Here is a 27,573-nt window from a genome sequence, read left to right as displayed (position 1 = left end):
TAAGAAATGCAGATGATTTTACCAACAACTCGCCTTGTGATGCAAACAGAAATGCTACCGTTCAGTTCCTTTATCTCTGGCTGGTCTGTCAGTCTTCATATGCACACTGTCTTTGAAGGATGGACAGATGCAGCCTTACTGCACTCCCCTTCACAGAGCCAATACCAGAACAAAGAGCACGTTTTTCATTTGGAAAACTTGGCAACACAAAAGAAAGTTATGAGAAAGTCTTGAAAACATAGACAGAAAAGTCTTTGTCACATGTTCCATCAATCACATTAGTGCAGTGACGCACCCTGAGGCTTTTTCACACTCACACACGTAACACACAAGTCTCACAGCTAAAAAGCCTTATACTGACTCATGAATCCCGTCACAGCTCGTGGAGCAGCTGGGACTCAACGTGCAGCAGATTTTGTCAGATGCCATTCAGATGGGTGAATGACTGATTTTTCTGCAGCTGAAATTTGAAAACATACTTTATGTAAAACTATTATTTTAAATTTCTAGGAATTTGTTGTGTCATTTGTTGGATTCATCTAATAAACAAGCTTTATTTCCACAACACGACCAACACAATTTTTACTCTTTCTTCATAAATATTAATGAGTCTTTTTACAGCAAGTTAAAGTGTTGTGTCTCTAATGACCTTATTGAAGTGCCATGCACAGGAGACCTGGGCTGAGTAGATGAGTCCCCCCCACCACCACCACCACCACCATGCTGGCTGCACAGATCAACAACCAAACTGAAGTTATTAGGACAGCAAAAAGGAAAATAACACTTGCAGGAATGTCAGATATAAATGCATCAAGATATGAGAAAAATGAACAAACCAGGTGACCTAATGAGAAAAAACTTGTATTAATTCTTATGGTAAACAAATCTGCATGCAGATATGCATGTAAAGTATCTGCATACTCAGTGGCCATGTAAAAGTAGTAAAGTTAAGTTATTTATATTCTAATAATACTTACTGACGAAAAAGTAAAATGAACTAAAAACTAAATTGTTATATTTATCTTGTTTATACCACATCAAAAAGGACTGTACTGGTCTTGGACATGAGTTAGCTCTGAAAACTCACCTGCTAGTTTTTAAACTCAGGTTTTAAAATACTGAGTTTAACATTTTGACTGTCACTAGCTTAGTCTTAAGAAACCAAAACTCAAGGTACAAAAATCAATCACAACCAAACCCCCGCCTCTGTGCAAACTTTGCTTGTGTCCAGTTTACTATAAATAGGACCAGTCCAAACAAACTTCCTGAAGAAAGGTTTTCCGCGGTCACAATGTGTGAGACTTACGTCATTTTCTCAGCAAACATTCATTCGTTCATTATCCGTACCGCTTAGTCCGATTAAGGTGATTAAGGCTCTGAGCTTGAGCCTATCTCAGCAGCCACTGGGAAAGAGGCAGGTACACCCTGGACAGGTCGGCAGTGTAACGCAGGGCTAATGGGGCCAATTACTAAACATGCATGTCCTCCGGTGGGAGGAAGCCAGAGAACCCGGAGAGAACCCACACATACACGGGCAGAACATGCACAGAAAGGCCACCATTTGAACCTCTCCCCAGCCAAAGATCAAACCAGTGACCTTCTTGCTGTGAGGCCACGGTGCTAGCCACTGCGCCACCGTGGAGGCTGTATGCATCCTTCATGTATACACATGGTGTAATCATTATTTGCAGCCATAATTCACTGAAGTGCACTGCACTGTGGAAACACACAGTCATCCTCTGGAGCCTGCATGGGGTTCAGGTGATGTTTTAACAGCAGCATGCAGAAACAAAGAGATGGACAGTAGCAGCTGTAGCAACGTAACAGCACATTCCCACGATGCCTTAGAGGAAACAAGGTCAACTTGCCACACTGACGTGTCAGACACCTTCTCTGACACTTGCACACGCATCCCCAGGGTTCTGGAGCCAAATGCCGGCAGTATCCACTCAACATGCCATCAGAAGGAACGACTTCCAAAAGGCAGAGGAGGCGAAGGAGATGAAGAATGTAAATACAGTGTGGAGGATCTAAGAGGACCACACAACGGGGGAATAAGGAGGGAATCACATTGCGCCCTGATTTCTCCTGATGATCTGATGCTACATTCCATTTCAGGACCACCTGTCTCAGCAGCGGCTAGACCTAGAACGGTTCTCAGCTTGCCACACTCCATCTGTCAGGCAGCGCTCTGCTGACTCACAACCGTTATGACAGAACGGTAATAAGGTTTCAGATGAGTCTTATAAGGTCACTCCTGACAGATGCAGCAGTGGTGCTCCTCAGGTCCAAATAACCAGTTTAAACAGAGGCAGTAAATAATATTGATGTTCTACCTGCCTACAACAGCAGACATTACGGTGTTGCTAAGTGTGGAAATGAACCAAAATGTTTTGCAAGGCACTGTTCACTAGCAGAAGAAGATGCAAATAAAGCAGAGATGGTAACAGCTTTTAGCTTCCATCACTTATTCAGGCACTAAACTACATAAACACCTAACTTTTAGTTTTCAACAAACACCCTGATGAGTAAAGACACCGACAGCTGGACTGGTGCGAGAAAATGCTTTTTACAGCAATCTCAGAGCGCAGCTGTGAGGATCCAAGCATATCCCTTCGGCTGCAAGGAACAACACAGGTTTTGCTTATGTGAGGCTAATCCCTCTTTGATAAGCAGCTCTTTGGTCTCCTGTCAGCGGTTGCACTCCAGAAGGACTGTTCTTCAGCTTTAGATAACTACTAAGCAACAAGCCTCGGTGCTCTTTACTCAGAGTTTCCACACTCAGCTGTTTTGATATACACCCCTCTCCTTCTCCTTATCGCTCTCGCTGTCTTTCACACACACACACACACACACACAAAACAGATTATCATATGACTTCTGACTGGATGTGGGGTGAGGTCATCTTCCCATGTTTAACTCCACAACCCCCATTATTAAAAAAAACATTGTGCATTATCCTCACAAATCTATACCTACTTGCAGTACTCTGTGTGTGTGTGTGTGTGTGTGTGTGTGTGTGTGTGTGCATGTGTGTGTCAGAGGGGATCACATTGAGCCATTTCCTCATGCCTGCTCCCATGGTGGTACAAACGCCCCCTCCATCCTCTTTCCCACGTTCCAGACCACAAAATGGTCTCCGTATCAGTCACTCTTTAAGGCAGTCAGAAATAAAACAACACAAGCTGTATGGGAAAGGCCGAGTGGGGTGGTATTTCTGATGCTGATCGGGATGATACAGAAACAGGGAGAGGAAGAAACCGAGGTCTCATGACATGGCTTCAAAAGTATGAGCTGTAAGTTGCTTGCTCCTGGCATATTAGAGCTAAAGATAGATGTGAGCAAACAAACACACACTGAGAGCTCTTCACCCACTGAATCAGAGGATAAGGTACTCAGCAACAGCTCTGGGGCCTTATTTATAAAACTGTGCGTGGTGACAATGTCTACAGGTGGCGTACGGACAAAAAACAGGAAATGCGGCGCAAAAAAACTTCCCGATTTATAAAGCATTGTGCATGCACATCCCACGCCTGTTTCGCTTTATAAATCAGGATCAATACTAAATTTTGCGTACGTGAGGGAACATCTTGTTACGCTCATGTGTTGGCTATAAAAGGTCAGGCGAACACCCCTGATAAATATTAATCAATCTCAATTCCATGATGGTTCAGCAGGGAAAAAAGCAAAATAAAGGAATTTTCTGGAATATGAGGAAGAAATTCTTATAGATGAGGTTGTAAAATGTAAAAATATTTCATCTGGTGGTGACGGGATGGACATCAGCACCACCAGAAAACACAGAGGAGCGTCAGCAGGTTACAGATGCTGTCAGCAGGTCTCATCAGCGGCCGGACTTAAAGTCGAAATAAAGTGGTCAGACAATAAAATGTAGGGAGAGAGCGCATCTTCGTCCACAGGAGGAGTAGGTTCACCAGGGAGGAGGGGGGGGGCTGCGACTCATGACCACATATTAGAAGCTGGCAGGGAAAATGAATGAGTTCACAGATACACTGGAACCAGATGTACCAGAGATCCCGGCTGCAGGTGGTTTATTCCTTTGTTTCATATTATAAAATGAACGTACATAAATGAGACGTCTCTGACTCCAGTTTATTTACTGGGAACATACTGGTGTTCCTGTGTGTCCCAGCTGGGTTGCAGCACTGCAGATGTGGTCAGAGAGGGGGACGCCAGTGATTCCACCTTGTGTCCTAGCTGCGGTGTCCTCGCAGATGATACAATAGTTGCCAAAAAGGAGGAGGTGCAGGAGATGGGGAGAAATAAATACTAGCCTGACAGAAATCATACTTAAAGATAAACTTGTGAATAAATAAGAATTCTCAACCTCTGATGTGTTGCCTCCCTTCTAGACTCATCCTCTCATTAGAAGATGAGTTTGAGATCAGGGACAACAGCGCTTGTAATAGGTGAACGTAACACGTTTCCATTTATTACCATGTTATGTAGCACCTCCACTATCTGCACACATCTGCAGCTGTACAACAGGTTTCCTGCTGTGCATGAAGACACCTCCGCCTGCACTTCATCTGCCCGATGGCTGCTACACCACGGCCTGTCTGACTGTGGCACACAATGTTCTGTTACTCTGCGCTCTGGGTTGTGAAAAGGAGTGATCAGTCCCGTTTGTCAGTCACTTCCCTTTGGAAGGTGGCGACTCGACTCGAGTCTACATATGCCATGTTCACCAGCAGGGACAGATTAAGCAACCCTTTACGCATTGGGCTTCATTTTATATCCAATTCATGTTCAGTACATCTGCAGATGGGGAAAACACCCTGGTCAAAGCCTGATGATGGACAATTTTGGCAGGTGACCACATCATTTTAATAGCAATTATTTATTTAGAACGTATGAAGAAGTATGGCAGCTTCTGTACGACTTATTAATTGTGTGATCTGGCTTTTATAACATGTAGAACTGTTTAGTTTCATATTTTAGTAGTTGACGTTTTACATGGTGGAGTAACAATATCAGATATGCATTTTCTCAATGTTTTGCACATGCTGATAATGTACAACATTCTGTGCGAAAGTTTATATTTGATTTTGAACTAATGTCTCAAATTTCACACAGTTTCTTTGGTTTTATTTTCTGCTTTTGGTGTCATCGTTTCCCATTTCTCCCGATATTGTGCGTACGCCAGTGTCAGAGTTGGCATGGAGGTAGGGACATTTTATCACCAAATCGTGTTTTTTTTAAATCCAAAAAGTTGACTATAATTGGCGTACGCCAGGTTTTTGTGTGTGCGACAGCTTTATACACGAGGCTCCTGCTCTTTTATGGTGGAAGGTGCAAGTGGCAGCAATAAATCAGAGTTGTTTTCTGCTTTTTCATGACAAGGCATCACTTAGTTTCTCTATGTGCATGTGTGTTTATGGACGAGCTCCAAACCTTGAAATGATAAAAAGAAAAAGCACCATTGTTTTAAGTGTTGTGTTCCAGAGACAAATGGTCTGATAAGTAATCAGGGCCGAAAATATGTAAGCGGTGACATCGAAGGGTCACCTAACACTAATATCGCACCTGGTATGTGACAGGGCGTAAAAACAAGTCAACATATTATCAATGTTCTAGTTTTTAAAGGCAAATTTTAGCCTTACAAATTATTGTGTTATTGCTTTAAAACAATAAATCTTTTTGGTGCAGGCAGCGGTACACTTAGCATCATCAAATCTCTGCCATATTTTTAATATTTTTCAGGTATTTTTTTTTGCCTTTTGATTAGCTAGCTGACTGGTGAACTCTGTTTTATTTCCATCCATTCCATTAATCCTGATCGGTCTAATTCAGAGGTACTTACAATTACATGTATAGTTAATAATGTAATTTGCAATACACTTTTTTAGAGTCACAAATAATAGGGACTTTATGTAAGAGTATTATTTCCTCAGATTTAGTTTCTTCAATGACAAGCTCAAGTTATATTTAATTGTTAATTGTGATGGAAATACTTGAAGTCATAATTTAGTTACATGCGTAAAAAATGACCTTTGTTTGGACAACGGTTGGATTCCTGTGTAACACCATTAAATTTTGTTCATATTCACAACAATATTTTCTAAAGTCTGCAAAAAAAGAGGCATTTTCAGTGTTGATGAAGACTTATTTCTACCTCACATGATTTACTTGCCAAAAGCTTTGCCTACATTTAACAGAGCAAATAAAAAGGTTGACTTAAAGGTCCTTGATGTGATGAAGCAACAGAGGAATGAAAACAATGATCTCTTTTACTGTATCAGCTGGTTCTACTTGGAAAAGGCTGATTAAAATGAAAATAATGAAACTAAATCAAAACAAAAGCCTTTTGGTGTGACCCAGAAAAAGAAAATCTTTCTGTTTCATCAGCATAGGCAGAATTTGGATGTAATGAATGAAAGTTTAAACAGACAGACAGACAGACCTTAAAAGAACAACAAAAAAAAGAGTTTATACAGTCATTTGGACTAAAGACTGAGTGAAGGGTAAATTATAAACACAATCAACAGTGATTTGCTGTAAGTAAACAATAAGGCCATGGCAAACATGAGTCTATACCCTGTGGAGTCAGCAGGCTATTGCCAGTGCTGCATTAGGTTAAAAGGATCCTAATGTGCATTAGATCGGCACTGAGCTTTATTTCATGAAAACAGCATCCATTATTCAGCAGGGTTTTGTACAAACAGGAGAGAGAGGGGACTCCTGACAGGTTTCTAGTCCTGACTTGTCTCCAGCCTCCAACGGACCATGTGAGATCTTAGCACCAACAGCTTTGTATTTCCAGAGCTTCAATGTTTGTTTTCTATGGTTATGATGGCACTGATAGCTGGCTACCACCTGTTTGGATTTTAGTGCTTACTTTATGTCTAATTTAAAAATGACACAGTAGCCAGATCATCATTCTGCTGCTTTAACGCCACAGAAGACAAGTAAAAAGATCAATAAAAACAATAAAAATGACAAAATTTTTATACTGGATTATTTTTATTTGTTTGAAAAAAAAAATCAATTTTTAACAAAAAATCTATTTTAAAATTGTGAAGCAAAAAAATTCCGATTTTCGATTTTTCGATTCGATTTTCCCACCCCTAATAACAATTGAAGCAGAAGTCTGGGAATTGCACATTGCGGATAAAAAAAACAAATGCAACATGGCTCAGATGCAGCATTCCTGCATGCCCCAAGCTTTGCTTACTGGGAGACCTTAATGACATCAACATGGACCCCAACAACACACACACTATCCTTGTGGCCCTATGTATGCGTGGGAGGGAGGGGGATGGTTGGGAATGGGTGGGGTAGGAATAGGGTCCACGGTGGAGGGGATCCTCCCTCTGGCTCTGTCTCCTCCCGTCAGCGGCAGTCTTGGCGTTGCTGGTGGCACCGGGCCCCGGACCTGGATGGATGTCTGGGTGGGGACCGGGGACTCTCCGGCCCCTGGAGTGCTGGCGCTGGGCCGCCGGGGATGGGGGGACAACCGGGGTGCTGCCTCCTGCTCCACTTGGCGGGCCGGAACTTGCCCTTCTGCCCTGGGGCTGTCCCGGTGAGGTGGGGGCACCTACTGCGGCCAGCTGAGGAGTTGGTCGCCCAGGGGAGGAGTCCTTCTCCCCTGCTTGTGCCCCTCCCCATGCCCCCCTCCTCTTCCGCCACCCGATATCATACATACAGTATATAGGGCACGGTGGGGCGGGTGAAGTCAGTGGTCCCGGGAACCCTAAGGGGCATTTTCCGATGGACCCCGGCGACCACCTGCCCCACTAAATTTTAATTGCAACATAGACACCAATATACATTTAGGGTTTCGAGGGGACAGGCGCCTTGGCCTTGTCCTTGGGGATCCCGCCCCTGGTATCGTGGTGGCGCCGGCCCGCAATGGTTTTGCTCTGGGTGGGCGGGGCCCGCTGGGTCTTGGCCGGGGCTCTGCCAGGGGGTACGGGTGGTCCTGGGGCCTGTGGGCTGCCGGCTCTCTGTGCGGCCCGCGCTTCAGCACCCGGCGCCCGCCGGGCCGGCTTGCCGTCGCCCTGTGCTACCCGATGCCCCTGCCTCGTCGCGCCGGGTGGCGCCTGCCTGGAGGCTTCCACTGCTCTGGGCTCAGGGGACGGAGGCTCTCTCTGCTTTGCCTGCCCGGGCTCTGTGCGCGGTGGGCTTGCCGGGCCCTGGGGGCCTTGGCTTCCTCCTCTACACCTCGGGTCGTGGTCGTGCTCCCCTACAAGCACTCAGCTGATCTTTGATTGCATGATCACAGGTTGAACACTCACACGTGCACGCCCACAAAGCACTCATCTTCCCATCTGCTTCCTACTAAATGTTGCTGATGACTCTCTGTAGGCATGTTTAATAACGGTTGGTATTGTAATTGTTACTTTATTAATTCATTTACTTTTTTTACTTTTAGTTTTCATTTTTTTGTCTGTTTTTGAATATTGTCACTATCCTACTTATGACTTGTTGTATTTTTTCAGTACTTTATATTGTTTTGCAAGTACTGTAACTTTAGCAGCTTAAACACGCCTTTCTTTTCTGTCTCTCTTTTTCCTCCTTTCATTTCCTCTTTTTTTTCCTCTTTCCCTGCCAGGTCCAGCTCGGCCATATCAAGACTGACGATGATTGCAAAATGATAAAAGGAAAATAAATAAATAAATAAAATAAAATTATTATCATAATAATAAAAATATTCAGAGTATAAAATAAAATGTTCATCTTTAAAAGTGGAATATGTAAGATTTTCAATATTTTCAAAATAAATTAACTAAAAAAAATAACTACAATCATAATTAGATAGTGTTTTTAAACATGTAGGTTCCAGTCTGTCCATATTTCATGCGTTATTAAATTCCAAGTTTAATTAATGACAAAGACCCTTCTTAAATGTTTGCCTACCAGTAAAAAAAAAAAGTGCTTTTTGTCATTTGTCATTAATTAAACTAGTAATTTAATAACGCATCAAATATGGACAGACTGGAACCTACATGTTTTTAAAAAAAACTATCTAATTATGATTGTAGTTTTTTTTTTTTAGTTCATTTATTTTGAAAATATTGAAAATCTTACATACTCCACCTTTAAGGAAATCCCAGGACTGCTGATTTTGTCTACGTCTGATTTTCTTCAACCTTGGACACACTACCTCACAGAAATAATAATAATAAAAAATAACAATAATAATAAAATGATAAAAAAATAAATAAATAACAAGCTAGGGTAAAACATAGGCTAGTCCTTCTTTCTGACTGCAGTTTGGCATGCATTCATCTCTACAGTACAGTGAAGCATAGTGTAATGTGCCCTGACTAAAAGCAGTGATAAGATGTGCAAAACTGATGTTTCTATATGAACAAGAGAAATCGGAGGAAATAAAACGCTTCTAGCTGTGACTCAGGATTAGACGGAAGACATCTCACCACTTCTGCTGAGCATGAAAGTAAGACACTACCTTTTTCTTTATAACAGAACTGCATAGTTCATAAATGGGGCATGTTTTGTCAAATCACCCATCTCTCTTAAAAATCTGGAATCTTATCAAATGCGGGACACGCAGCTCTTTCTCCTCTATGTTTGCTGCCACCGCAGAAGTCTACAGAGCTGTCAACTTATGCTCAGCCGTTGCAGACTGCCTGGGCTCCAGTTGTAACCTTTGTGACATTTTAATAAGCCGTCAGGGCCACAATTGTTATAAACTAAAATATCACCTAGAGCTTACAGAGTTATGAGCTCTGTAAATTTTGAGCATTAGCTGCTTTTATTCCTGTTGATCCTCAGATATTTCAGACCCTTTGAAGTCAGATCATGTCTCAGTACCATCAAACCACCATGGCAAATCATTCTGACTCAAACTAAACACAGTTCTTCAGTCACATCATAATGGGTTATTAGTGACACAACATTTTGCCTTCGCAATAGCCTAACAGCTGTTCTTATGCAGTTCTTAGCAATGACGCTTAGTGGTAAACAAGCTGCACTGAACACAGTCTCTTCCACATTAGTAAGTACAACACACCATCTGAAATTTGAGATGCCTCTCGGCTCAGCAGTGAGGGATTCTCACACAATGGAAACACTTAAAAGAGCAACTGAGAGAGAATTGTGAGAATGATTGACCTCAGAGATAATAAATAGGAAGAGGAGGAGCATGTAACAGCAGTGGTAGAACCAGAAACCATCTCCACCAGCACAGAAGGCTGCAATATACGACAAGCCATCGCACAAGATGATTTAACACTCTTTTCGCAGCCACCACTTCGAGTGAATTACTTTTAATCAGACCAATTACATTTTCAAAGCTCAGTACAAGGACTCCTTTTTCAATCAAACAAAAAAACTCAAGAAACATCTCTGAGCACTGAAGATCTGATATTGCCCTGTTTCTGCTGTGGCTTTAAACTAACCTGCAGTTTCCTCTCACATATTGCACATGCTCTGATGCTGTAACATCCTCATGAACACACCTGGCACGCAGGATGGAATAAATCACTCCATGTGCACACCAGTGGCTTTGCAAGTGTGTCTCACACTGAAATCTGCAAACCACATTGCACATTTAGACACCTGTAATTTGTATTATTTCACATCAAAACGTCTTTGCAATATTTGTATGCACATGACAACAATAATAATAAATGGAAAATTTACAGTATTGTGAGACCCATCTGATACCTTGTTTTAAAAAATCTTCCTTTGTATTAAACCTGAGGATCTCTTTCTTATATCGTCTCCTTTATGTCCATCCAAAAGGTAGGCCTGTCACAATTGGTAATAAGTCAATTAACTGCACGATAAGAAAAAATGCTCGCAATAAGTTTGCCGGGCGCAATAATCTTCATTTGTCTTTCTTTACTCTCTCGTTCACTCTCTCACCCAAAGTGAGAGATGGCATACAAACACAATCATCAACTGCAGTTTTCCCAGCTGGGAAAAAAAAAAAGACCATAACAAACAGGTTAGCTCCATTTTCCCGACAGTCCACGATCACTGTGGTGTTCAAACCGATGGTTAAACACAAACAGGACAGTGCAACATGGTGTGCACTCAGACAGCGTGGTTGGTAAAGAGATGCTGCCCTTTAATATTATTAAAAATACAACATCTTGAAAAATGTTGCAAACATTTCACAGCCAGTATGAATTGTCTGGATGAACATGTGTGTTACTAACGGCATTTCCACAACTTTACAATGACGTGAAAAATGACATACTGAAGGCGATCAAAGACATTCAATTTTACCATTCCACCTCTGGTCAAGTCCAAACATGTCTCCTTATATGAGCTTTACCATAGACTATGTAAGTGTGTTACATGGTGTTCAGAGACCATATGTTCCAGACAACCACATTGCCAAAACCCCAGGAGAAATCCTGATCTGTTTTAGCAGTCTGGGGACTGGATGAGCATAAACTAATCTGCATATCTTTATTGCTTGCTCAGGATGGGAGATTGGGTTGGACCCTCCAACTCAGTCTGTTGGTTTCCTTATATAGGCTATTATGAATTGGCTTTCATTATGTTTTCTTCTCTGTCTGTAAAGCGTCTTGAGATGGCATTGCTGTGATTTGACGCTATATAAATAAAGTTGAATTGAATATTGAGCTAAATGTTCTTTTGAAATTAATGTATGTTGATCTTTGAAAGGGTGTACTTGCATTATTATGAATTTATTGTTACTTTAGTTGAAAATGGTCTCAAAATGACAACAATAATTGTTTAGCAATTAATTGCGTGGCCAAATTTGTTACCGTGACGGACATATCCAAAGGCCTCAATATGGTTATCAAGCAGAGTGAATTTTTAAAAAAAGATTTTAAGAAATGACTCATTTCTTCAGTGTGTGCAGACATTGTTTGTTCTTGAGGAGAGCTGAACTGTGTTGTAAGAGCTACATCAGATCCATATAATTTAATCTCACCACATATTATTTCTCAAATTATCCGTGGCAAACAGCATCTTCTTACTAATCTAAAAGAACATGATGACCAGAATTCAGGACTGTGGTTTTTAAAATGACGATCTTGTATCGCAGTAACGTCCTTCTCAGGTTTTGGGTTACTCCCAGGAATGGTGGATAACAGAGAAAGCAGTCCAGCGGTGGAGACACTGTACACTTGAACAATATGTGGTTGACGTCAATCCTCATTATGTCAGTCCAAGAGTCCTGGAAAAGATGCATAGCTTGATTTTTTTTTTTTTTTTTTTTTTTTTTACAAATTAAGCAATGGGTGTGTTTTGTGATTTAACTGAAGTCAATTAATCTTGGCTCAGAAACATTTTATGACAGAGATATGCTTCACTCATCACACTTCCAGTATCCTTTCTGACACTAAATAGTGTTGATTTCAACATTCTTTACTCATGGCGCCCACAACTCTTAATTATCTCTGAGAGCAACAGGACCCTGTAAACCCATTATTTCAACATCGGAGTCTCTGTGACTGACAAGTGGGAGCAGCTGCCTCATCTAAGAGCCACTAAACAACCTTTGACTGGAGTATTTCCAAAAAGAAAAAAAGAAAAAGGAGGTTGAAATGTCTGATTAATACTCGATATTCATGTGTTTCTTAAACTTCACTAATACATTTATGACTATTGCGGAAGTAAATAAATGTTGCTTTTATTTTCATCTAAAGTATAAAAGAAAACATACACTTCTATTTCATGCAACTTAGAAGTTTTCTGAATGTATCCCTGGCGTGTGTCAGTGTGTCAAAAAGCCATCTGTGTTTTCATACTAATAATTTCACAAAAATATTTAACGTTTTAATGTTTATTTGTAAACTCTGAACCTTCAAGGAACGGGCTTAACGCTAGAGATAAACCTGTTGTCTGGGATCTGAAACCATCTTTTTTTAGTGTGCAGAAAACACCATCAACTAACATTACTCTTCTTGGTGCTATATTCTTGGAATATAATGACTGATCATTTGTTCAGACCTATTACTATAAGAATATACAAAAGAAATCAAGCAAAACCTCTTATCCTATATTTACAACAGACTAATTGGCCTGACAGAATATAAAACACCAAAAACAAAACTAAAATGGGAAACAGATACAGAGTCTAATTTTGAGGACTTGGAATGGAAGGAGATTTGCAGAAGCTCTCGTTCTCTTATAACAGTCCACACAAATTATTACAGTTTAATCTTATACATAGGGTTTACCTGACTCCCTCCCGTCTCCATAAAAGTGATATTCATTTAATGCTACCAGCATTGATTCTGTAACTTTGTGCCTTCCAACAATTCAATAAATAAATTGTTTAAAAAAGAGAAAGCTGAGCTGACCGTTTCGCTGTGTCTCTTACATAACCAGTCTCCTTCCTGACCTCTTCAGCAATGTTTTTGTAGAGTTTATTTCAGGGCTGATACAACAAATTACAGTTACTTTGGTTTGTTTTTGCAGCCATGACCCGAATGTCACTGATTGAGCAATCCCACAGAGCAGAGTTAAATTCACTACACTAACCCCGGTGTACGCAGCATACAGAAGTCAAACACAGACTCATAACAATTAGACAACAAATTAATAAGTCAGTACAAATTACATGCAAACTTCTTCCACACAATTCATGACTCACTTATGGTAAACTGCATGAAAGCATCATAACCCCCCAGTAGTAGCTGAAGTATGGTCTGGAAACAATACTGTGTTGCAAGTCGAACTGATTTCCCAGGGTTTAGGATGTGAAAAATGTTTCAAAAACTGAAAAAAAAGAAACCTGAGTGTCACTGATGTAATGCAACTCATCATCCTCTAGTTTCATCATGCCAACAGTCGGGCCTCTTCACCTGTCACGCTTTAATAAAAAAGGTCTGTGTCGTGGTTCACGGTCAGAGACAAGGAGGGAAGACAAAAATGCAAGAATAGGAAGTAGCTGGTCATTGGAAAGAGGATTTTCTTTTAGCTAAAATTGCTGCAAAGACAGAATCTTTCAAAATTAAAGCTAAAACTAACAGGAAACGAAGCACAGATTAGGAAACATGGCGGCTAATGTATGTATAGACTGGAAATCAAGATAGAAGTGACAAACAGCCATGACACACAAAACAATGATCTGGTGCTGAACAAAGGAAATCTGAAGCAAAAATATGACGGGTGAACGATGCTAATTAGTATACAGAAAGACAAAAGAACTAAAACAAGACTAAAAAGCATAAACCTAATAACTAAACCAAATACCAGAACCAAAACGTCAAGATTATGACAGTCGAAGGTCAGAAATAGAAATAAAAGAAGTTCTTTCCACATTCCAAGAGTCCCAGGTTCGACGTTTGCACTTAGAAGTTTAATGATGCACTTGTTCGTTTTGGTTCAGTTCCTGCCTCTCTAAACAGCTGAAATGTACTCATGGACATCCATGGACGCAGTGACAGAAGAGTTTCACTGCACATATATTCCATTTTAACTGGCAGCAAACACAACACAGAACAGCTGGACCAGTAAAACCACAAATCACGTCACAGACCTGCTTCCTTCATGTGAATGTGTTGTCCCGTACTTTGCTACTACAACCCAGTGACCATTTGTTTTGTAGTCAGTTAGGGCGCTGAAGCTGTTTGTTCATAAATATAATTTGTGTACTGTGTTGTTACACTTCACGAACAAGGAACAAAAGTTTATAATGTCTTGAAATAACTTTTAATGCATGGTCAGCAGAAAGAACCTCTTTAAGTTTAAGGAGGAAGAGTTTTCTTATTTATTAAGTAATTAAATTTTATAGCAACGAAACGTTCCTCACAGCACATTCAGGGCCAGTTAGTTTGCAGCTGGGTTTACTGGGTCTGCAGCTGAGACAGGATTATGTTTAGAATCAAATAGAGAGGGAAACTTGAGCATTAATGAAACACTGAATCATGTGAATCCACACAGCCAAACTCCCCAGTGTGTACCACTCACACTTTAACAAAAATAACGTATGATGACAACAGGTCATCAAGGAGCAGCTGGTGTGAGCGTGCACACGTTCGCTTTGTGTCCGGGGGAGGTGTTGCCGGGACCGTGAGGGCACCGTGTGTGCACAGCTGTCCATCTGATTAGAGCATTCAAAAGGCCATTAAAGCGTCAGAAAGCAGTTCTAGTCAGAGAATAGTTGAGATGTTCTGCAAGCTGCGGTGAGCTGCAAACCAGTTAACAGGGATGAACTGGTTCCACAGCCAAACTTTGACCTATAAATCAGGCACATTTGCATTTGAGGCTGATTTTCTCTAAATCCTCTTTTTCTGCTGGGCATCACTGATGGTGTGTTTCTTACTAAACCTAGCTGTGTGCAAAAGAGTTGCGGGCAGCTTAGAAACTGAACACAATCTGCATTTTTTTAAAGCAAATATTTATCAGTTTCAAGATAAAAAATCTATTTTTCTTTGGGATAAAAATGCAAACAAAGGAGTCTTATTTTACGCCTCTGATAAGCAAAAAGTGATCCGAGCTGCATGTAAACTTCCTTCTTACAGTAAACACGAGTTATACAGCACACTGCGGCAAAAAAATGTGTTGATGTTGAGATAATAATCAACAAGGCGAGTCTGCAGAAAGTTTCCTTGACATTTGCTGGCTACTTAGTGGATACACACAAAGAAAGCTTGATGACAAGAACAAAGTCCTGAGAGCTTTCTCCACCACCAGCAAGCCCTGCTCCAGCACCGCTCCACCATATTGACCCTGGTAATGGTGATAATGGATGGTATTTGAATCAATAGGAAGATCAAACAGTAAAAAGTGATATTTTTGCTCTAACAGTCCATGCTCCCAGGAGTACATGGACCATTTTATGGCTCAGCGGGGAGAAGCTGCACTGTTTCCAAACACAGGGTCCATAAAAACAAATTTCTCATCTATATTCTAAGGATTACATGTTTTGGTTATTGTTCACTATACATTTATTACAGGAGCAATCTCACGCTGTTCCTTAAAAGCCATTTTATGGGAGTCTATATCAGGAGCAACAGATGTAGCCACAATCACAGCAATGACGGCATTGACTACTGTTTTTCCTGTAAAGTCTGTCAATGGCAGCCATGATGCCGGTGAAACCCAACTAGGGCAGTAAATAACGATGTCTTTTAGTGAGGTACAAAACCTCTAAATAAATGATGTGACATTTTAAAATATAGCATGTAAAAAATAGGCTCAATAAAAGTATCTATCTATCCATCTATCTATCTATCTATCTATCTATCTATCTATCTATCTATCTATCTATCTATCTAGAGTCAGTTAACATATAACAAGTTTATCTTAAAAAAAGCACATTTACTTTAAACTAGATGTCTTAAAAAGCAGGTTCACTAACCTCTTGAAACATGACTTCTCCCAGTTTGAGAGACTTTGAGAACATATAGAGCTAAAATGATGCTTTCAGAAACATCATCTGAGCTACTGGACTTAAAACATCTCCAGTTTTGTTCTGCTTCTCTCTATCAGAGTTGACCTTTGTGGCGATACCGTTCACATATTGCACCACAATTTGATAGTTTAGAAGTGCATCATTTCAATCTGCATCTTCACTGACTTTTCACCAGTAATGCATATCCTGAAATTCCTTCCTTTGACTTTATCATGACTCCAGAAGTATTATGTGGTTGCAGGGATGTGATTTTCAAGCTGAAGCCTAAAAGATAGGCACAGTGCTCAAAGCATGAAGTGCCAATTAGATTTGAATTCAATAATTCAAAACATTTGTGCAACATTTCTAAAAAGCATCACTTTTTCCCATGTTAAGTAAAATAACTGCAGTGTCCTGTGGCAGTGGCACAGTACGAATATTTCTATTTATATTAGCCTTGATATTGTTTCCTCTCCAGGAATAACCAGGATCTGGAATATGTATCACTTATCTCAACAACCATAAATTTACCAAAACTATTTTAGACAACTCCAGCTTGATATTGCACTGTTAGAGCAGAGATCAAACACAACAGAGGTCAGCTTTTTTTCCTCAGGAGTATCTTGCATGTAATGTGTAAACTAAGCATGAACAACTCTAAACTTTACTTCAGGAGAAAGATTAGGTGCTGCATCCTAGAAGTGCACTTTCTCCTCACGGGTACCTTGTTTCAGGGCACAGGATACATTTCATTAATTAAAACAAAAGACTTTAAGAGTATTCCATTTAAAACAGCTGAGGATGAATATGCAACAGTTATATGACTGAAGACATTTGTTGACGCAGCATTAAAGAGGAAATTTCTTGTGAATAACTGAAGTATTTCTGACTTGAGTCACGAGTCTTATGCGGCTCAGCAAAAGCAAAGCAGGGCGCCGTTTAGATGCCAGCTATTTGCAGAAATTCTGTTTATAAGCAGAGAAAATGAGACGGTCACAGTCGTGAGCACAGAAATGTGACAGAAAAGAAATCTTAGAGATTTCCATTTCAGACTCAATCTTCTCTGCTGATCCTCTGCCAGATTACTTAGCCTCAATTTTTAATGCTGCGGTTCAGACACAACAAGGGTGTTCATTGTCCCCGACCGGGTCTCCTCTTCAGAGGAGACGAAGTTGTTTTGAGCACATGAAGCTGAGGCACAGCGGCTCAGAGAGATGACCTTTAAATGATTGAGGTCTAATGTGGCTGCTCTTTGGCCCGACTTGATTAGCTGCTGTCACCCGGAAGTGAACCAAAGTCTTATCAAGGATCGGCATTAAAGTCCAACAACTGGTCAGATTTTCTCAGATGAAGGGCTGCATTTTTCTGGAACAGACACAGTGGCACGAATCTGACCACTGTGCACACACACACACACTGTCAATTATTCAAATAGAGTCTTTGCAGACCCAGAGGGGCTGCACGGGAGTTTACCAGCATCTGCAAACATTGAAGATATTAACAAATAAAGATTTTCATGACTCTCTTCAAGTGTCACCATATTTGTGTGTGCGCATAAGTCAAACTGTACCCTGAATATATATTACAATCAAAACAGTACAAAACTTCATATAAAAAACAACACAATACCAGAATCATGCTAAATGTGCCTGTTGTAGCAAAGTATTTATGCACAATGGCATGGGATCACATTACTGTGTGCCATATTACAGCTTCCACGGGTCAAACAGCTAACTATAAGTAACAAAGAATGAATACAATGCATGGCAGGGTACTGTAAATCTATGGACTGGAAGTGAATGACTTTGGGAGGCCAGAAAGCCGAGAACAGACAAGAACAGGAAGCCAACTGAATAAGAGCTGTGAGATTTTGAGGATCACAGACAATGGCCAGCACTGAAACAGGAGATCAGCACAATACCCCGCAATGGTTTGTGTGGTCAGTAGTTAAAAAAAAAACTGATAAGGAAAGGTAAAGGCATGGAGGGAGAGGGCAGAACTGGAGGGATGTTAGACTTACAAAAAGGAAGTGTTGGGGGGCATTGTCTAGTTCAAACAAACAATTAGACAATAAGACGCATTATCAGTCTTTAAAATCATTCTGTAATGTGGAGAACTGAGGAAAAACAGAGCAGATGCATTCATTGAAATAAAACACCTATCTGCACATCATGGCTTTCTTTTTGTAACCACCTTCCAACTGCTTTAAAAAGATCAACAGCAATAACAAACACAGGTGAGCACTTATCCATCTGTGCTTTGGCAAAATGGATATAGCGCTATAAAGCGGTGCAGTGAGAGCTCAGCCTCGTTCTATGAATGTGTTTCTGTGTGAGGAACATAGTGAAGCTATTCTCTGCTGCCTGAGTTGCACCGAGCCACTTGATCTCTGCTGGGGCAGAGGAGAGCTGACAGAAGCCAGACAGAGAACTCCCTCCTCACCACTCCACCTCCATGGCTTGCTAAAAATACATACTGCAAACTTTTCAAGCTTGCATACCTTTACATTGCACAGACTAGAACGTGTTTACAGTGTAGATGTGCTACATTAGTTCTAGCATGATAGTGCACAACAAATAAACAAAGCTGACTCTGAGAAGCACACTTATTCACAAGTCTTTGGACTTTTTAGTCTTTCCTGAGCATGAACTGCTCTACCTGCAACCGGACAACAGTTCTGCAGAAGGAAGGGCATTAAAATCTGTTGTATTTAAGCTTAAATCTCTGAATGAATGAGGACTCACACAGGGGCTCTTATTGGGTAATAATATGAAAGCAAAAAGGAGAAGGGTAGTGTCACACCTCTGCAGCTGACACAGGAGCTGAACTTTAAAAAAAAAAAAAAAAAAAAAGAAAAGCCACATGAGCAACATAAGGTTGCGTTAAAATGTTCCTCAACTCACTTAAGAAGCTTGAAAAACAGGGAAAATCGACCATTAATGCGCACAATATGACAAATGTCCTCTCGTTTGAATGCTTAAAAAGATATTTGTTTCTCACGTGCAACGCTCTTTCAAAAACAAACAAACAAAAAAAACTTTTCAAGGCAAACACGACATCCCACCTACAGCAGTCTGCGCTCTCCGGGATACTCACCTCTCCAGGTGTGAAGGAGGACCACCAGGCCGACCAGCAGAGAACCAGTGCCCCGTACAGCCATGGTCGTTAGTCGGTGCTGGGGTGTGTTCAGAGGGAGTCTAGCAGAAACTGGTCCTGTTGGAAAAATGATTGAGACACACATACACACACGGGGAGGGAGAGGAGCAGCGTGAGGAGGCAGATGATGCAGAGGGGGCCGCGGCGCAGACAGAAGTCCTCCTCTGTAAAAAGATGAAACTGTCTGAGAGATTCAAGCGTTCACACTCTCACAAGTGTTTCATTTGACGTTGTTAAATTTGCTTTCATGACTCTGCCTCAGTTCCATCATTTGCCATTTCCAGAGATGATTAAACAAGAGGGAAGATGTCATTCTGAGTTTTTAGAAGTTATTTTGAGTTGGATATTTTTTGCAGCGGGTGAAAAGGAGGAGGAACTTCGAGGAGCGCAGCAGGAGGAGGGCGGGGGTCTGGTTGGAAACGGATGTGATAAAGTTGTGTGCCTTCATGCATCTCTTATCAATACATATGAAACCGAATTGATATCAGACACTGGCAGCTGTGCGTTGGTGAAGAAGAGGATGAGGGCTGAACATGGAAGAACACACTGCGGGTAGCAGAACTGGATGAAAACATAACACGATAAAATCTTGTCAAATGTTTACTTCAGGACAAAAGTTCCGTCACTTTTTCTTTGCCAGTCAGGTGTAGTTTAGTCCTGACTGTCCGACTTGTGATGATTTTAGAATGACAGTTCCCTGTGTGTGTGTGTGTGTGTGTGTGTGTGTGTGTGTGTGTGTGTGTGTGTGTGTGTGTGTGTGTGTGTGTGTGTGTGTGTGTGTGTGTGTGTATGCGTGGACACTGGTTCTCAGTTTATCTCAATACCATCTTCAACTAATGTCAGTTTGCTCTTTTCATTTACAGCCAACACAAGGTTGTGGTCTCAAACAGTCATAAGTCAACTTTGTGTACTGTCTGACAATTTACTGAACAAAGCCAAACATGCACTTTAGTTAGAGTGTCACTGCTGCTGGGAACAAGTAACATGATCTGACCTTAAACGGCTGGCAGGGGGAAAAGCAGCCATACATAACATCTTGCATCTGATAATTAATTTCTCACACAATAACAGATAGTTCCTCCAGTCTTCAAGGGTCGGTATCCGGCAGGTTTTTTGTTGTTTCCCTCTACCAACCCAGGTGATTCGAATCAAATGCATCCAGCAGCTTCTTGTCAACCTGTTTTTAAGTTTTGGTCAGGTGTGTTGGAGCATGGAGACAACAAAAACCTTCAGGATACCCGCCCTCGAGGACTGGAGTTCGACACCTGTGCTGACTATAAGTGAGCAAACTAAGGGGTGCTGTGGCTTAGTTGGTCAGAGTACCTGTCTAGAAAACACAAGATCCTGGGTTCAAATCCCAGCAGTACCTTTACATTGTACTCAAGACAAACATGCACTATGGACTCAAAGCATGTGGCATCCACCCTCAAGATGTGTGTTTAGGTTAGTTTGATCATCTCAAATATGTAAGTTGCTTTGAATACAAGCACCTGCCCAAAAACTGTGGATGTAACCTTTATTCTGTAAAAGTTTTCCTGGCCCAGAGTAAGATCATTTAATCAATGTTAAATCCACATATATCCCATTACATTTTAAATTTATGTGGGTTATTTGCCAGTTTAAAGGGAAGCAGACAGTGTCATCACACACAAATGAAAACTTTCCAAAATATTACCTCAGGGTCCCTGAACAAATGTTCTGAAGCCTTTTGCACATGTGATTTTAATGTTACACAATGAAGGCAGTGTAATTTACAGAAGAATTCAAGCTTTAAAAAAACACTGCAGACTTGTCTGTTCGGTTTAAAAACATAATAGTATCAATCATTTTGTCACAGGATGAATTGGAAACGGGAGATATTTGCTTTAACATGAGGCCTGATGCCATTTTTAAAGAGGTGATTGAAGCTATTCAGGCTCCTACATTGTGTTCAAGGTAAATAGTGTCTTCTGTAACTAAGCTTTGGCATAACTTCAATAAGGAATATTTGTTCTGTCACATCTGCTCTCATCCCCAAGTGTAGTGAACTTTGCCCTGATACTTTATTCATCACTTCTATTTTCTCCATGCTGTGAAACTGATTTCATTGTTTAATTTGATGTCACTACTCAGAGATCTGACATGCTTCTAGACAGACTTTGTTCATGTCATTACTTCCCGATAGTTCACCAAGAAAATGTAGTCACCAAATAATAGGTTAACACAGCTATCATTTCTATTAAAAGGGCAAATATGAAGTGATCATATTATTTACAATATCTACGACTTATAAATAAAGCAGGAAGATTTGAATGTCAGGGTTTGGATGTCCGCAGCGTTTGCCAAACTGTAACAGAGCTCCCACCTAATGTTGATGTTGCTATGAATATAAACTCTTAGGGTACTAGAGGACAGCTGGAAAGAGACACGAAATCCTGTGCAGGCGGCTGTCTGGAGAATACCAGGCTGGAAGTTCTCATAACAGAGTCAAAATCATTTCAAAATTCAGCCCGGCCAGATTACCACAAAAAGAAGATATAATGTAGCTGATATGAAGTTTGTTTCCGAGAGCAGCAAACTGCTACGTCATTTTATTTAAGTAGTAGTTCATGTTTAAGATAAAACACAGCTAAACATTTTGCTCAGGATCTTATTAATGGTATTAAATCAAAACACCAAATTTGTGCAGTTTTGATCATCTGTAATAGTCACGGCACCCGGAAAACCATAAACAGAAAGCAGATATCTGGGAATTTGAGACAGACAGACAATCTAAACAGACACAAGATACAAAGAGCTTGCAAAAAATGTGTCCTGCAGTCTTTCAAATCTCTATAAGGATTTTGGTTGTGGTGAAAAAAAACATTTACGAGGGCTGCTACCCTTTTTTGGAGATACACTCATAAAACTCTCCTTTAGCTCAGCCCTTGTGTTTTGTACAGTCATGAGCGCCTGATCAGAAGACCCAAAGGGCCACCATTTACCACTGAAAATTAAATAAAACCAAATAAAACCTTCTTCCAGTTATGGTGGAGTTTAATTTTAGTATTATTTGATTCCGTGTGAACTATGAGGGTTTATGTAGCGGGATACAGAATAAAAGATGGTGGGGTGTGTCGTGCACATTGATCTCTGTAACCTTCGCTGATGGAAAACTCTGCTGACTTAAGCCTGCCAAGTGGACTGCCTCTGAATGCAGGTCAGCACCGCTTCGGAAGGCGAGAGCAAGTGTAACACACATCAATGCAAAAGAGTCCAAAGTGGAGACAATGTCTGCTTCTGCCCATGCAGCTAGGAAGGGAAAGTCCTCTGGAGAGATCAACTATTTCCAGAAGGAGCATCTGTGGTTTGGTTTAGTTTCTTCTTTTGTTCATTTACTGGCATATAAATAGAAAAGCAGCGAGAGAGCTTCTCAACATCATACACTGAATGTGAAAACTCTGTGTGAGGTAGGTGGAAGCTGCTGTGTTTGAGGTGAGGTAATAATCCTGCAAATTTGTAATCTGACCAAAACATGAGTTATGAGGACTCATTATGATATTAGCTCAGCAGTTTGATTGTGTACTGGGGAAGGCAATACTCCACTAATGTTCATCTGTGTCCTACAACTGCTGGCTTCACTACAATGTTGTGTTAATTAGGTCATGTGTCACAGGAAGCTCAACACAACATCCTCTGTATCACTTCCACAGAGCAGCCAACCATTGCAGTTGTTTGACCCTTTATAATGTTCTTTGTACCAGAGACATTTCATGTTGTTTAGTGGAGTTTCTATGTTTCTATCTGAAGTGGAGCATTTAAAACCTGTATTCTACCAATGCATGCATGGGGTTTGTGCTTGGAAAACAGCCAGCCATATATGTAAAGAACGATGTAAACCCCTGTGCTGATGCCTTCATTTCCTTCAGGGTGAGGCACAGTCCTTGTGGTTTGCACTGATAGAAGAGAGCTAGCGGTTCTAAAAACAATCACATTGTTTCGCCATTCAAGGTCAGTAAGATACAACTGGTTCTTTAAAGCTGGGTGTGGCACAGGAATCCATTGTATACAAATAACAGGAATTGGTGGGACCTCCTTTCCAAAAGCCCTCTGAACATTCTTAATGGACAGATTCCAGTGAATTTCCCCTTGTCACTCTTTTTTTTTTTTTTTGACATGATACATCCCGCATGGGGAATTTAGAGATTTCCTGGGGCCACTGGTTTTAGTAACGAAGCAGGGGGAAGCAACAAAAGCAGAGTCCTCTCCCCCACAAAGTTCCCAAGGACTATGAACCCCTCCAAACTTTTTATAGGAGTGTGTTCTAAGCTGATGATGGGTAAACCTCTGGTTTTCATATTCATTCCTTTATAATCAGAAATGATTGAATATCAGACAGCAGCTCAAAGGCCACCAACAAGATGGGAAGTGATGCAGATTCACAAAGCACGAACACCACACAGCAGTCTTTGAGGTGGAAGTCTTTTCCGCCCCAGAATTCTGGGCGTCAGCTACACAATATGTGGTGGAAGAACAAGGTGGTCTTAAACCATATCAGTCTGGGGCAGTTTGCACTGTTGCACTGGCTTGTGGCAATGGCTCTAGATCTGGCAGGCTCTGGAAAGCTGTGGCAACTCAGGATAGGTTGTGGCAGTTGTTGAAAGTGTCCCTGCAAGTTACCGTTGCCATTGTCTGAGCCATATTTTTGAAATCCAAGTGAATATGGTTTGGCCTATAAAACACCATTCATACCAATTACAGTATCACATGATGGAAAACCTTGCTTTATGGTTACCGGGGTGACAAGTTTGGCCTTTTCAAGAAACAACACAACACATGTTGCTGGCACAAATGAACACACCAAATTAAACATTACTGAGCCTATAATTACAGGGTGGCATTTGGCAGTAGGTACTAATGTCACTGTAAACTTTACATGTAAACCTGACGCTCTTGACGCTCAAAATGTGTAGTCTGAACACACCGTTAGACTCCTAAATAATTTCCCACTTAGCGTTTTTATAATCTTGCTGACAGACAAAACAAGCTATTTGCTGTTAAATTGATCAAACATATAGTTTAAAACAACAATTCCACTTGAGTACAAGCCTTCAGCTCATCATCAATGGCAGCATAGTATGACTTGTTGCATGAACCTTGCTCCTCTACGATCCCCACTACTGAGTGTCCTCACCATGTAATGTTTTGTGTGGTATTCCTGCATTAGTGATAATTAGTTTTTTGGGGTTTTTTGTTTTGTTTTTCTTTTTGTCTCTCCAGCGTTCATAGACTAAGGAAAGACTAAAGGAAGAAACAGGAGGAAAAGAAGTCATTTTTTCCAAGCCACTGAGGCAGGACCCAAGAGTGAGTTGTTTTGGGGGTAGTCCGCCTGCCCGGCATGAGAGATGGCTATTGTCTGAGCCGCTCCACAAGACGGGGGGCTTTGAGATGGGCACTGATGTAAAAGGGAGCTTGGAGGAGTGGGAGAGACATTTGAATTTCTGTGAAACTCTGTCAGACGAGCAGCGACAAAGAGGCACTTTGATAACCACAGAAGCAGAGAATTACACAGTTTCTCCATGGTGATTATATGTAATGGTGTCATTAATCATAATAAATCAACCCACTGACATGTTTCTTCAGTGACTAACCATTTGATTTAAAAAAAAAAAATGACAAAGCAATGTTTGACAATGACTACAGTTTAATATCTGTTGGACCAGAAAGGAAAGTGATGATTGAGACAACCACAGACAACCAAACAACTTACTGTTGCCATCGTAATTTTACTGTTTTTTTCAATAGTTACTTTTTTCAGTATTTTAATGATAAATCAATTGATACACATTAATTAACAGGTAGATTACCGTTATTCTTTGTTGAAAGTGCACTCAAATTGGGGGAGGGAGGAAGTTTTCGTCACCTGTTCATAAAGTACACTTTCTTTCAGATGAGATAAAATCTTTATCCTTTATGTTCTTGACTCCTATTCGGTTATGAAATGGTTTAGGTTAGACGAGGCCATGTAACAGGACAATGATCTCAAAAACAACAGCTAGTCTACTATGGATTGTTTAAAAAACATCCAAATCAAAGTGTTGCAATGGTCCCAAGTCCAGTCAAACACAAATACAGTCAAAGCTCAATGAGCTGAAGCAACACTGTAAAAAAGAGTCAACCTAAATTAGTACAAAATAATATGAGAGGCTGATAATTTCATATAAAAAATTATACTTAAAATTGTAACAAGTAACACTGAAGACTCAGACATTCAGCCACAACACAGGAGCACTGATCCAGAATCCAGTTGTGTGGTCTATAAACAGGCAATGGTCGGACACAGGAAGGCAAACATCAGGATACTTAACTAAGAGGTAGGTGAGAATCAGCGATCAAGAAATGAAGAATGGGTCGATGACGAGATAACTGGGAAGCAGAAGAGGTCTGTTGTGGGAAGGCAAGGAGAGCTTAATTCAGGGACTTGAACTTGCTCACACAGGTGAGGCAGAGTAACAGTTAGGAAGTGCCCAAGTCGGCTGAATAAGACTGATAGGTGAACACATCAAACACAGACATGACAGAAATACTAAAAAATGTGGTCGTCTAGGCCACATTGTACACCATTCTTAACGTTCGATAATTTAATGAAGACCTGATGATATTTCATTAAGTCCTGATAAATTACCTTTGAGCTGAAAGAGGATGTCGCCTCCTCAGTTTCTATTTCACATAACTACATTCTGGTTTCATGGTCTGTTCATTTGATGCTAGAAACTAAAGGATAAAACAATTTAAAGATAGTGGGAGAGAGAACGAGAGAGACTTATTAGCAATAAAAAAAAAAAAGCAACTTCAAAGCATATTTTCACAACGGATCTTCCTGGAGTCAGACAGATGCAGAGTTATGAGTCACAAATCAGGAAGCTGCTACTACTGCCTGCAAACTGTTCAACATCCTGCAGATGCACAAATGACGTCCTGAGAAGACGACTCAAGGACCAGGAATGTCACACAGATGGACCCCCTCATTCCTAATGATCCTATTCATATCTGTCTGAGTCACACAAGGAAGAGCTTCACTGCCTCTTTTATCTCACCTTCTCCCTCAGTTTTCCCATCGTTGCACAGCAGAGGCTGTTGGCTAGAGGCGCTGGGTTACAGAGGAATGTGGGGTCTTGCTCTGGGTCTTGGCCAGTCTGCACTCCAGTGATTTCTACTGTTTGGAGTTTGTGTTTTTCCCAGAGAAGCTTGTAGCCTGCCACCTAGCCCCTGCCCTCTCTCTTAAACACACACTGGCACAGACATGAGTTCTAAATGTAAATTTATGTGGGTCCAGTCTATGCTGGCCAGCTCCCAAAGTCATCACAGACACAGAACATCGCTAAATTAACCCTAAAAACAAATCTGGGAACAAAGTATGAAAATGAAAGGCTTGACTACATTGGCAGGTTTCCAAGACTGTAGAGAAAGCAGCCTGTAATAAAATGACTGCGTAATTGGGGTGAGAAACTATCTCACACTATTGTGCAGATTTTTTTTTCGAAAAATCAAACAAATTAAAGTTACTTTTTTATTCTGTCAAAAATGTATTTAGGAAGTCAGGCAGTCAACACCATTGAGCCTCAGTGACCACCATCCAATGGCCCTGATATTGCATGTGATGAAGTTAAAGAGCAGGAGTGTCAAACTCCGGTCTTTGAGGGCCAGTTTTTGTTGTTTCCCTCGAACAATACACCTGATTCAAACCAAATGGATCCAGCAGCTTCTTTTCAACCTATTTATTCATTTCAGTCAGGCGCATTTTAGCAGGGAGACAACAAAAACCTGTGAGATACTGGCTTGAGACCAGTGCACTAGAGAATCTGGTTTTGGCTAACTTGAGACATCTGGTGAAGGAACTCCTGGGCCTTTTGCAATATGCCCACCAGCCCTGCTTGAGTGTTGATGACACAGTTGTCTACCTGCTGCAGAGAGTCCATTTGCATTGATGGTTTGGGAAGCACTGAGACAGTTGCTTTGGGGTTTCTGTATCCACATGCAGCCTTCGGTGCTGGGTGAGAAACATCTAGGGATTCCTGGATTACCAACTACCTGACAGGTAAACAGTGTCCTTACTGGCATGGTGGTCAGTGATTTAGAGCATGGTC

At 40.9% G+C, this 27,573-nt stretch overlaps 1 protein-coding gene across 4 annotated transcripts in view; it reads right to left on the bottom strand.

Moving 5' to 3' along the window:
• The window catches only part of mcamb (melanoma cell adhesion molecule b), a 43,902-nt gene extending 24,369 nt beyond the window's left edge, over positions 1 to 19,533 (bottom strand). For 3 of the 4 annotated variants that reach the window (XM_079246736.1, XM_079246738.1, XM_079246739.1), the window contains exon 1: positions 19,409 to 19,533. In XM_079246736.1, coding sequence (XP_079102862.1) covers positions 19,409 to 19,472 — 64 coding nt within the window. In that variant the 5' untranslated portion in view covers positions 19,473 to 19,533. The remainder of the gene's footprint in view (positions 1 to 19,408) is intronic. The other variant, XM_079246737.1, reaches the window with a different exon arrangement.
• Positions 19,534 to 27,573: the final 8,040 nt, after the last annotated feature.

Source organism: Telmatherina bonti (assembly GCF_933228915.1).
Source record: "Telmatherina bonti genome assembly, chromosome: 9".
Lineage (NCBI taxonomy): Eukaryota > Metazoa > Chordata > Actinopteri > Atheriniformes > Telmatherinidae > Telmatherina > Telmatherina bonti.
The sequence above is the reverse complement of the archived record's forward strand: the minus strand, read 5'-3'. Positions and strand labels throughout refer to the sequence as shown.